Source organism: Mizuhopecten yessoensis, unplaced genomic scaffold, assembly GCF_002113885.1.
Source record: "Mizuhopecten yessoensis strain PY_sf001 unplaced genomic scaffold, ASM211388v2 scaffold4537, whole genome shotgun sequence".
In the NCBI taxonomy this organism is placed as follows: Eukaryota; Metazoa; Mollusca; class Bivalvia; order Pectinida; family Pectinidae; genus Mizuhopecten; species Mizuhopecten yessoensis.
In genome coordinates, this window is record NW_018405596.1 from 106680 (window position 1) to 120655 (window position 13976).

The window sequence follows — 13976 nt, forward strand, 5'->3', positions numbered from 1 at the left end:
GTTATATTGTTATATCACAACAGTTCAATTTACACAATCTGTAAATAAATAAAACAGACTATTTGAAAAATTCAAATAGGTTAAAAAAAATGAAAAGAAACATACAATATACGTATAAAAGTATAAATTCCAAAATCAGCTAACTAAAATAGTACTTAAGATATTTGAATAAAGGAGTTATGGTGTGGGTAAAAAACTGGTCACTAAATCTAAGTTTCTGCAAAACATGACTCTATATTTCTTGAAGAAATTTTAAAAGAAAAGTTAACGATAATATAAGTCGACTACACAAAAGAAAATAAATAAACATTAAAAAATAATTTGTCCAAGTAACCTTATCACTAATTCCTATTCTGTATAATTTACACCATTTGTGCATCTGCGTACTGCAATTAGGAAAAATGAATAACCCCATAGACGTGTGTTACAGTAAAATAACATATACTTCAATACAAAGATCTACAGAAAAGGTTTTCCTCGATACCCTGTGACCATAATACATGTACCTCATATATCTCTACCACGTAATATCTACTTTATTAGGCAAATGAGGAAAGCAGACGTTCAGATCACGATCCAAAACCGTATCATGAAGCAGTTTCACTTTTACTTTATCTTATATTTTTTTGATATTCTTTCATTAATCGTGTTTCTTTCTGTCAAACCTGTTAAATAAGCTATTGAAACTCAATTTACACATGTACATTCAACTGCTGATCACAGATATATATATTTTAGTTTTTCTTTCCCAATAGTGTACCAATAAATAACAAAAAAGACATCGGTATTGTTTTCTACAAGCATTCTTCAACAAAAATATACAAACATTCTTCAACAAATATATACAAACTCATTTTCAGCTAAAATGCAATATTCTGTTACTGTTTTTTTCTTGAACGTAAGTCTTGTAGCTATAGATTAAACAGTATGCAATGAGAACCTAGTATTAATTAAAAACAACACCACAAACTGAAAGCGTTGTTGTTATATGTGCAATAGCATTCAGACCTACACTTGACATCAATACCAACGTTATAAATCACCCACGCTAACTTATACCTCACCAACAAGAACGGTCGTGTTCACGGCACGAGTGACGTTTAAAACATTCAATACAAAACTGCAGATACGAAAGTCAATAATTGATCATACATTCGTTATTTATAGGTGAAATTGATACTCATCACTCACATAAGACAAGTCTAAGCAAGTGGTATACTGTTTATAAAACGGGACTTCTTCGAATGACGAAATTTAGGTTTACCCAATACTGTGATCCAGATTCAAAAATGTAAAATTGCTTAATTGATGTCTTCAGAAAGTTTCATTTAAGCAAATACATTTTTTATAATAGATAAGAAAACATGTCTGCAGATGAATTTTAATATGTTGATAGTTTTCCAGTGTCTATCATAGTGTACTATTTTCCATTGAACAATCAGTATATCAATGTATTACCCTTACCCGTCAGTATACAGTTTTACTGTATCCTTTTGACCAGTTAGTATTTCACCGATCTTGTAAACCATCAATTAGTATGAAAACGGTCAAGTTAGGTTTATTCACATACAATCATGTTCAAGGGAAGGAATTTAAACATTATACAGAGATCATTTTAAACATAAGTTAGTCACTCACACTAACTATTTTGATATATTCTAAACAACGGTCTAAATAAAACGGTGTAAGTCTTAAAATACTAAAAGCATACACAAAGTCTGTGAAAATAAATTAAAATTCACATTTGTACTTCCGGCTAGGCAATGAAATTAAATCTTTAATATAAAATGAGGACAAAAGTGTGAAATGATGTAATTTATCATTCACACGAAACAAACTGTAAACAACATTAAATGAGTAATTAATACATTATATTGATATAAATTCCAGTTATACACGATTGTGCTTTTTTAATTGAAGGATGTTCTTCTAACTTAAAGTTACATATCACAAGACATCATATTTATTGTCATATACATATCAATATTTCGTTCATAATAAGGAAACATTAAGAAATGATAAGCATTTAGTGTCAGGGTGAATAAAACTGATTAACACCAGAAAGAAGATTGACAGTAAACAAAACTGATAATTAAGGACCAATGCATTGATACTTTAATAGATTACAGAATGAAATTACAAAAAAAAAAAAGAATTGTTAATTGGAGACAAATTTGTAGATGAAAACATCTAACAAATAAATAATAAAAAAACCTTTTGCATGCACTCTCCTTAATGAATTTCCCATATATTATGATATATATACGTGTATGACATAACTGATCAAATGCCATTATTGACAATACATGTACATCTCTCAAGACGGTTACCTTATTACAATTATGCAGATTTATAGTCAGCAGTATCACAAAATACTTACAGGGACTCTGATACACTTTAACTCATTCACCCCTGAAGTTTTATAATGAACTATTCCAAACTTTGGCTTGGAAGAGTTCAAATGTGACTTCAGGGGTGAATGAGTTCAAGAGTTTTCGACAGCTCAGAGTAAATAGGTTCAGACATTTGTCTTGATCAGGATTCACCACTAGCAAGTAAGTACCTTTAACAAAATTCTATTTTTATCAGAACCTACTACCGGCAAGTTGTTCCTTAAACAAAATATTTTCTTGATCAGAACCTATTGCTAGCAAGGTCTTGGCTTAAGTTAATATTAGTCTTGATATGTTCCTGAGGTAAGATACATGCATGGTGCATTAAGCAGTTTGTGGGGGTTATATTAACCCTAGCTGTACAGTATACTTAGCTTTGGAGATGCAGGTACAGTTGTAATGTATTACCAATAACTCGGTGATAATCATGATCCAGAGTTGTATACCAATATTGTTGATATGATCCCAAATATGTATTGAATAGGACAATAACGGCCTATGTTGAGAAATTCTTATACTCTAAAGACTGAGGAGCAACAACTGACACTATATATATCGCATAGTATTTGGGCAATGACTATACATATGTATGTATGCCAAAATCTATTTATCAGTGCCGGAAATATCAATACCCAGAGAATAAGTGGTATCACTTATCATAGTAAGAGTAATACAAACATATAATCAGGAGTATTAATTCAAGGGCTGATTGTTTCCTGCTTATGAGACATACCATCCAACAACTGCAAACAGTCTTTGTTCTTTTCATAAATCAAAATCCTGGTGAGTAAGAAGTTAAGGGGGAAACTCACAAAAATCTGTTTTCACAGAATAAATACCTTAAAGAATGACTTGTACTAATCTTTAGTGTTCATGCTACATAAAACATGACAATAGCACCAGAGAATATATCAACATAGTATAGTGAGTAAACCAATGCAAAAGCATCATATCGATGACGGAAAAAAATACATCTGTTACTTTACGATGGCAACAAAGATAAACATATGTGTAACATGTATTTGTTACTTGTTAATGGAAAATGGGAGGAAATGTTATAATAAATATATATATTTGGTATATATATTATATATTTAAGAATATCATTCCACGAAAGCATCACTGAGGGATAAACAGTTTTTTCGAAGAGTACGTTTAATAGGACACTACAAAACAACAGATCATACAAAACATTAACGGAGTTCGAAATAAAGATTACAGGTCATACATTGTATAACCGATACAGGTAATGAACCTATATTGGACACTATTGTTACTGTAAACATATGAGAGACAGTTTTATAAAGGCCATTTCGTCGTTTACAAATCTTTAATGTTGTCCGTTATTGTGAAGAAAAGTTCAAACAAAATACTGCTATACCCAGAAAAATAAAATGAAGTGGTATTGAAATGTTGTCACTATTTGAATAGAAATAAACTGTATATCTAATTGTCAGTGTTAAGTAAGAGATGATCATTTTCTAGCCTTGTATTTACTGATTTCCTGTACAATCACATGTACATTTTGCCTTTTGATATTTTGATACTTGCTGAAATCTGCTTAGCGCACTATACCGCTGCCAAGTGCAAAAAAAACCCCAGGACAGTGCTTTTTGAAAATTCATGCAAAAATATGGTCATTTTTTAATCCAAAAAGTTCTAATTAACATTTCCTGGCCAATTTTTGTTCCCTTGCTTTTTCTTTGTCCTCCAAATGTCCACACTTTCCAAAGTGCACGCAGAAATGAAAGCAACTTTCCCGACTGATTACACTCTCCGTTTAATTGTCTCCATTCTCCCCACTCTATGTATACAGACGACTTAAGGTAACTTTTCGTAACAAGAACGTTACTTCCATTTTTTTCTTCTTATTTATGTGTTTTAAAGAAAAATCTTTAGAACATGTCCACTACTTCACTTATTATAAACATCTACATGCCTCCTCTTCTATACTCCTCCTCCTGATCGTTCCACCGTTATCTTTTCTCTGTCAGGCATCATCTGTGTCACCTGTCCAAATCTGGAGTTGGCCACGTGTCCACTTTTTAATGCACTCATCAGCTAAAATGGCAAAAATAGAAATGGATACTGCTTATTTTCTAACCTTTAAAATGATTAATTTGTCAAATAATCTAAATAAATGTCAAATTAAATTCAATGTAGAAAATTAGGCTTAATTCATAATTAATGCTTTCATTTCATTGCGGAATCTATTTTTGTTTTGTGCAAAAATATTGTTAAAAGTTATTTTCACATAAAAAGAGTTTGAAAACTACTTATTTTTTTTAAAACATAATTACACATTATGAGAAAAGTAACAATTCCACTTATAAGGTGAGCTTATCAAAACATCCGAGTTAGAAAAAGCTATCTAAAATAACAGTTATTGTCTTTCGTTTCCCTTTAAAAGGTTTCTTTTGTGTATCATCAAACATTCAAATATTTGGACTTGCAACTAAATTAATTAAAACATTTAAGCAGGTGCATTTAATAATTAAACGTAATTGCTAAGGAAACAGATAAATCAGATAATTCATTCATTCATATCATTTGCAAAATATTGAACACAACTCTGATGGTTTATATTTTAGTTACTTCAACTACAATATTGGTATTTGAATGCTTAATATATATATTTGATGTTACTATAGAAAGTTATGACCTAAAAATAAATTTTATTTGGTGTTTAACACCAAAAGAGAGAAAAACAATCTAACTTTTGTGAATGTTGGAATTTCAACTTAATATATGTTTTCAAAACTCATTTTTTTTGTCAAAATGTATTTTCTGAAAAGGGGTACAAAATCACCTTCTGAAGCGTTAAATCTCAATTATAGGGGAAAGATTTGTCAATTTCTTATAAATGTGTGTTGACTTAACAATTTTTTTTGGATAAAAACGAAGAATTATGTGTATCATTCAAAAGTGGACAAATATTTTGTGAGAAATATTAAATGTGTTATCTGAGTTATCAATTACTGACAGTGGGTTAGATGCAAACTATCATTTTAAATACTCTTCTAACTTATTACAAAAGAGACTCTTTTTTTTTTAATTGATTTAAAAACATGGACGTGGCATTTGTAGACACAATATACTTCATGTTTGGTCGGAATTGTTAAGAAAATCGTGTCAGACACTTGAAAAACAGTATCAGTAAATTTAAGAAACCCAAATAGTATTAACCCCTTCACCACTGTAGACCATAATGGACTTAACCAGATCAATGCATGGTAGAGTCTACTAAAGTTACATAGGGGTGAAAGGGTTAAAGATAGGATAAAGTCATTTGAAAAATTGAAGTACCTGTGACTTGCTCTCTATATATTTATAGTACATGCATTTACAAGTCTGAGAATAAGAATGAAAATACTATAAAGTCTGTGCACATGTAAATACTATCCAACATTATAGAAAAGCCTTTTTTTCAAAATTATCCACTACTTGAGTGGAGAGCATTTGTATAAAATATATGCAAGAATACAATCTTATCAATGCAATCAATTTTTTCGCATGGATTTTATTTTGCGAATTATATATGTAGATTTACTCATGGAAAATCATGATTGTTATTTTGATTTTAATAAAAATTATGTAATTAATATTTGCGAAAAACAAGCCTCCTTGCAAATGTTTTGAAAAAGTCTCAAATTCACAAATGAGTCTTCCATGAATTAATGAAAAAAAACACCAATATTTTTCAAAAAATAGTTTGGTTTGGTTTGTGAGTTTTGCGTCTTATTACAGCTATGGTCAATCGAAAAATAAAGTGAATTACATTGCAGATATGTCTTTACGACATGGCTTTTTACATATTTTTTCCCTTTGAATTTTTGTTTGAAACTTTACTTCATGTCAACCTTCATCTTTTCATCTTTATTTTTTTTTCAATTTATACTGCAAAATATTCTGGATTACGTAGCGTAAGCAAGATCAGCCAGGGCTAGTTACAACAAACACATCACGTCACAGACTTGCATTATCAAAGGTGAAAAGATTCATACACACGTATTAATTCCACATTCAGGGTTTCCTAGCGAATTTAATATCAGAATGACTTGAAAATATTTCGTCATTTTCTCTTTAATTCTGACAAATACTCTCTTTTTTTCACAGAATACCATAACATAATAATCTAAAAGATATTCTGAATTTTCTGCCAATGATAAAATATTTGTTAGACAATTATATTTGTCCGATCAATAAAATAAATAAGAAATTTGAGATATAATGAAGCTTATTTCCGAAACCTTCATCTTTTTTTTGGAGATGGACCTGGAACTTTTCTTTTACAAATACTTTCACAGTTCAAGTAGGGACCTTGTAATTCAGAATTCCTTCAAATTCCTCCAGTTAATGTTTCAAAGCAAATAAATGTACCTCTGAATATGCTATTACAGGAGAAATGAAGAATGACACTGGGTTAAATGGTACCAAACAAAACCTTGATCAAAATCAAAATACAAAAGGAGAGGGAAATGGTGCTAACAAAATCATGTTTGTGCAACCACCTTATTATTCTATCGATGATAGCAGCTTAATTATTAGTAATTTACTGTTTTAACTTGTTTTAGTTTTTAAAGGCAATATCAGCTTAATACAAGAGGCCCATGGGCCTTATCGGTCACGGAGTCCTACAGTATTTATTTTTGTTGTTGAAATATGGAGTGGAGATAATGATGTCAATCATCCTTACCAATTTGAGTTAAAATTTGTTAAGTCTAATGTTAAGTTAAGTTTGTCAGGACACTGAGTTAATCATTACTAGACTGAGATTTAGTTAAATTGGCCTATTAGAACTTGATTTTAAGTTTGAAATGGTTATTTTCAAAATAGCAGCCGTGGCAGCTATATTGGATTTCTCATCGACCCGGAAAATAACATATCACTTTGTCAGGACCATTAGTCGATCATTCCTATGAATTTTCAGTGAAATTGGCCACGTAGAACTTGATTTTAAGTTTGAAATAGTTTTTCAAAATGGCGGGCGTGGGGGACATATTGGATTTCTGATCGACCCGAAAAATAACATCACTTGGTCAGGACCGTGAGTCAATCATTCCTACAAAGTTTCAGTGAAATTGGCCACGTAGAACTTGACTTTATGTTTGAGGTAGTTTTTCAAAATGGCGTACCATATTGGATTTCTGATCGACCCGAACAATAACAACACTTGGTCAGAGAGTTGTCAGTAACATCCCCATGAAGTATCAATGAAATCCCTTTGACAGTATTTCAGATTAAGTTGAAAATGTAAAATGTTAAAGGGCGACGCACGACGACGGACAAAGATGGATAGCAATAAGCTAAAGCTCAGGTGACCTAAAACGGTTAACCAATTAGTTTTCAAAATGTTTCAAAAAAATATTAAACTGATTTCATGTTTCTTGTCACCACTCAAGGATCTGAGATCTTGATTGATGCAAGTTTGGTTATTAAATTCAAGATTTTTGAGGACATTCAAAATTTAGTTCCTTTATTAACTTTTTAACAACCAGCAATAGGACGTTTAAGCAATAAAAAGTATATGGATACACTCCTGAACATTCATAATTTGTGAAGTAGACTTTCAAAATATTAATCTTTTACCTAAGTAACCTGTTTATCGATTTATAGCTCTGGAAGCTATTATGTTGTCTGTTTTTATGTAACGAATGTTAAATAAATATTCTTGTATCTTTTATGCAAAGCTGAAATATGTAAAGCTTTCTAACTTATACGAAGACTTTTAAAAATCTATTTTGTTCCTGTTTGATATCTCACGATAATTGCTGAATTGTACCAAAATGGTTTCAATGAAATAGGCAAAGCAACTTGTCACCATAAGCCCCACATCCTATCAATATGTATGTGCACATACAGCCTCCAAAATAAAAAGGTGAAATCACTCCAACATATTAAAGCTGACTGTTAAAGAAGCACCAAAGCACAGTTGTTCAAACATGTGGTCTATAGGTCAAGGCCATCACCAACCACATTGTCAGCGGTAGTAAAACCGTATATATTGTAATATAATAATAATAATAAAACTGTGAGTCATAATAATTTGAGTCGTAATAGTTTAATAATCTTAATGACCATTTAATATGATAGTGAAACCACAAAATGTTTCACTTTAAAAGACTGAAGCTTCATTTTAGAAGTTGTACAATTTTAAGATGATTATACACAATATTGCATTTTATAAACTTAAGGAATTATGTTGACTTTAGGAAACAGATATGATCTTGGCTTTAAAATCATGAAATAGGTGCTTGAAAGCATAGTTTTACGTTTTACAGTGGACATTGTTATTTACATAACACACAAAATGCTAACTACAGTTGTCTGAATACATTCACCGGTGATCAGTGAATCACGTTTAATTACCAAGGGAGGTAGATTAGAATCTACATAGCATGGATGACCGCATGGTATTGGAATATTTCTTGTACTGGCCGTGTCCAACCCTAGAACATTTGTGATTAGGCCTTGGAAATGACTGGCTTTACTTAACTATAGTGATATCAGTTTATTTCAGAAACTTGGATTATAAGTGCCCAATAAGCGCCTAACGATTTACATTGAATTTGATAAATCCAATTCCACATGCGTTCCAATATGTTATTTCAATATTGAAAACTATGGATTCACGCAAACATATACAAGATATTATAAGGTCATGCAAGACTGACCTTTTGATATCAGCACTTCCTTTTTTTCAATCCATAAGGAAAGCATGATCGTTATAAATGTTGTATGTTGTTGTACTATACATGCAACAATATAGAATTCAACTTGATTTAAAAAAAAAATCTTATTATTTCATTCTAAATACATTTTCAGTTTTACAGGTGATTTACTTCAAAAATGATATAGGTTACCCGTCTTAAATGAAGATTCCTAATTATCTATTAGTTTCATAATTTCATTAATAACCTTTTTTTTTTTTTTTTTTTTTTTAAATATGGTAAAAGATTCTTTTTCTGACTGATTCTGTTATCCTATTCTTTGGATAGTTACTCAGGAAAAAGACGTTTAAATGTGTTAATGATGTGATTGGTGTTGACCTTTGACCTCACAAGTTAAATGTCGGGTAGGAATGTCTATGAAGCGTGTACCATGTGACGTTTCTTATGCTCGCCTAGATCATCTGACTGACTTTCCCAGTGATCGTTTAGTGACACCGCTATATTTATATAGTACATCAACTACAACAGTCAAAAATACAAAACAGTATGATAGCAGAAATCTGCAATGTGTGAAATTCACTAGAAAGGCAGAGCAAAAACGCTTCAAATTCAAAGTTACTATATATAAATCTTTCGTACATATAGAAGCCATTGCCTTTTGTTATAGTAGTTGCATAGTACGATGATTCCAATAAGTTATCAGGACATCCAATATCGACATCAAACATTGTTTTAGGTATTTCTAATCATTTTCTTCAGAATGGTAAGTATGGCTTGTGAAAAGATTCTTGTAACACAACCAATAAGTGTGTCTATGTGAATAAGATTCTTGTAGCACAACCAATATTTGTTTCCATGTGACAAATATAGCAACTTTTGTACATACGCGTAACAGCGTACCCAAATCAACATCGATTTTTGGACAACTCGTACACATTTTACACATATAAGGCTTCACTGATCATTTGTCTGTTGAAGGTGACAGAGTACATATAACGTACTGGTCACTGAAACGTCACACAGAAAGACTTACTGGTTGTATTACAAGATCTCTTCATAATTATTTTAGGTAATTTGAAACAATTTTGAACATTTTGGCCAAGCCTATCATAATCTCCATTTGCGAATATTCAGGCCTGGAAGAGTTCAATTCTGAACCTTTTTAAAAGGTCATAAACATTAACTCATTCACCCCTGGAACTTCATAATGAACTATTCCAACCACTGATTAGGAAGAGTTCAAATGCATCTTCAGGGGTGAATGAGTAAACTTTAACAATGAGAACATACATGTAGTTAAAACAAATCAAATTTTGTTTTGCTATTTACTGATTCAACATCAGTATTGAATGCCAAACCTGAGCTTTTTTCTACAATGTAAAAACATGTACCTGCAAATGGAGATTTAGGTGAGGTATCTTTAAAATGATAAATAAAAATACATATATCAAGAAAATGTCAAGCAAATATACAGAGAGCAAGTGATACACATATACCATAAATTGAATGGACTATAAATTAAGTTTTTGATGCAGATACAATTTTTAAGTATTTGGTGCACGGTGTAAAAGTACCCTTGATGATGACTTGGATTTCACCAGCTGTATGTAATAAACCCAACCTCCCTCAGTTCTCATTATAGCTCTGCCATTCATTGTACAAGTCATACCAAATTTGTGGTTGAAGGGTTCGTTTATTTCTTTTTAACAAAATGTGTCGATCGCATCACATTAGATATGCTATTTTTCTTCAATGTAAGTTTCACTTATTAAATAACAGCCTCAAAATTTCCATTTAATCAGCTTTTATTAGAATTGAAATTATGTACTTGTAGTTGTAACACAATTTTGTGATTTACTATAGTAACCTGTATACTGATGAAATATTTTTTTTATCAAATTTCAATGAAATGTATTCTGAAGAGACGAAGCAAGTATTTAAAAGTTGTGTCAATAGACAGTCAGATTTCGGTGATTCCCTATTACTTTCCTTAATGGGTATAAAATTTATGTAAATATTTTGACTGCTTCAATCCCAGTACGTAGTACATGTGCTTAGGTTATACAGGAACTGGATGATGGGCACGGTTTCTAGTTTTTAACTCGGTTACATTAATAATGTAAGAGGCCTGCTATGATCCCTTCACACCACATGGTATGTGACAATTAGCAGAGTCTATAACAAGAACTTAGGGCAGAGAGTCACAAACAAAAACGAAAATAGATGTTAACATTAATATCTTTTCAAACAACTTAAACGTTTTACAACAAAATTAATCAGTGAAAACGTAACAGTTATATACACAAACTTAAATTTATAAAATTTGAAACTAGAGAAATATGGAAAATAAATGAAATAAGTTTAAGCACAACCAAAAGGAAAACACTTTTTCTGCGATTGTGCACCAGCTATCTATAGTTAGGCCAAAATATAACCGAATTAAATGTAGATATTTGGCCAAATACAGCAAGAGTTTTTAAAATTTCAACTTTTTTTTCTTTTGAAACTAAAATTGTTCAAAATGTATTGAAATGTTTTTAAACTATAAACTGTTTGTAAAACATACGTATCGTGGGTGATCACTTTGATTGAAATGGAATTTCACAAAGTCTATATCCGTGGAGTTTGTGATGACTGCGTGTTTGACTAATTACTCATTACTTTAAGTTAGTAAAACACTATATACTGTATAACATGAACATTTTATTGTATATTTACTTCTGCGGTTTAATCATTGCAGTGTGAATACTCCTAACTTTATACACTTGTCAGAGAATATATGAACAAATTAACTGACTCAAGTTGATGCATACCTGTACCTTCAGATTGCAAAAGTTTTTATCAATACCATATAGAGTTTCTAAACATTAAACCACAGAAGAAATTAATTGACCAACAAAAAATTCCCGTTATGCAGTAACTAACAGTATTCTGAAGATATTTTGGCCTATGCTGTGACAGCTAAAATTTAAGTGACAGTCTCACTCATCCTCTAGAAGAGAGTCCAGGATTGACACGATTTGTGGCAGCTTTGAGGTTTGGAGGCCGCGACCATCCTTTTTGTGAGCCTGCACGGCACTAAGTAGCTATATTTGTAGACCACAATATGTATTAGTCAGTCTGAAGACATTCTTTGTGTGAGCCTGCACAACACTAAGTAGCTATTTGTAGACCACAACATATATTAGTCGGTAGACATACTTCACTGAAATGCTAACTCTTTCTATCACACCATCACAGAAACTGTGGTTTTACCATATATTGAAAGTTGCAATTTACTTGTTACTCAAAGTCTTGGACTTTCCAAACTTTTTAAGTAACTTATCAAGAAGATTTGATATATCCACTACAGATTTAAAACTTCAAACAGAAAAACATCTTGCATTTAATGTTCTGTTTTGCAGAAAAAACATGCATGCTGATATCTTTATGATACATAAGGTATGGACAGTGGAGTCAAAGTATCCTTTCACATTCACTAGTACATTATATAACAAATAAATATTTTGCATGCCACTAGTAATTGCTTCTAAACAAACGCATGCCTCCACTCGATCCTTCTTTGAAGAAAATGGAGTTAAAAGCAAAGTCTAACCAAAGTAAATCAGAAAACAAGTCACAGTGACCTATATTTGACATGTTGATGTAGTATTCCTTAACATGTATCTACTCATAAAGTCGATATAAACTTTATTTTTCAACAATTATGATACAAGTTATAGTTCAACTTATATTAATCGCTCTTTGTAGCATGTTGGCCCGGATGTTAGCAGGGGGTCTTAAGTTTGATTTCTAATATTAAGATACACAAACTTAATGCAAAATCTAACCAAGGTTTCATTTCAGAATATTTTGTTCATCAGATCAAAGATAGAAAAGGAACTGGGCAACAGGCGTAGCCTATGAACGCCATCTCCTTAATGGCGAGGTTTCTAACCTTGATGTTGCAGGGATGGGTATTTGTACTAAATACTTCTTTGACTTTTTTTTTTCTTTTTTTTTCTAATATACATTTTACCAATTTTCTTCTCTATATTTAAAGTTGAAAACAAGAGGCCCAATTGGCCTGCATCACTCATGATCACCTGGTATTAACCTTGCATGTGTAACCTTAATGTATACTATGGTATAGAAATTTCTTCAGGGTGGCCTAAAGATCACAAGGACTAGCTATTTTCAGATTCATAGCAAATATCTTTACCCGTAGCGGAACTCCCTAGAAACCTACATTAAGTTACGATAATGAGAATGTCCGAAGAATTAAATATGAATTCTTTACCTGTAAGAATTCGCCGAGATCTACTTGAGCATTTTTGTTTAAGTCCACTTCGTTCAGGATATCGTGAAGCTGGTCCTCTGTCACTCGTTCTCCAATTTTCTACAATAAACAATCAAAACAAATTAATACAGGCAGTTTTACTTTTGGATCAATGAGAATCACTATTTTAATTAAGCGGATGATTGATTTACAGAAAGTTGCATTTGTAAAATCCAAGACGGCTGCCTGGTGGCCTTTTTGTTTTCCAATTTGGCTTAAATTGGAACATGCAAAACTACTGACAAAGAGGAACATCCATACCAAGTTTCTCTTAGTTTCTGAGAAATTGGGGTAAAATAGATTGTTTATTAAATAGGGACTGACGTCACTTCCAGTGGCTGGATGGCAACTGTGACGCTGCGACAATCTTTTCCAGAAAAACACAGTTATGTGCACTTCAAGCTGTTGGGGGAGGTCACACCTGGACATTTTGAAATTGTTCGGGGATAAACGGATACATTCACAGAAATATCGAGAATCCAAGTTTGAACAGTAGGGGATTGACCATGGCAACCATTTGACAAGAAACACCATCCAGAGCTTAGAAGTAAAGTTAGAGTGACCAATGCAACGGCCACAACACCTCCGTTTATC

At 31.7% G+C, this 13976-nt stretch overlaps 1 protein-coding gene across 4 annotated transcripts in view; it reads right to left on the minus strand.

Annotated features, from left to right (window-relative positions):
• Positions 1-479: 479 nt before the first annotated feature.
• LOC110449249 (glycerol-3-phosphate dehydrogenase, mitochondrial-like) overlaps positions 480-13976 on the minus strand; it is a 40911-nt gene continuing 27414 nt past the window's right edge. Inside the window, exons 16-18 of one of the 4 annotated variants that reach the window (XM_021495995.1) lie at positions 13344-13442; positions 9494-9583; positions 480-4454 (exon numbers count right to left, since the gene is read on the minus strand). In XM_021495995.1, the coding sequence (XP_021351670.1) occupies positions 4341-4454; positions 9494-9583; positions 13344-13442 (303 nt within the window). In that variant the 3' untranslated portion in view covers positions 480-4340. Of the gene's footprint in view, positions 4455-9493; positions 9584-10638; positions 10666-12049; positions 12151-13343; positions 13443-13976 lie in introns of all 4 variants that reach the window. The other 3 variants (XM_021495996.1, XM_021495998.1, XM_021495997.1) reach the window with 3 other exon arrangements.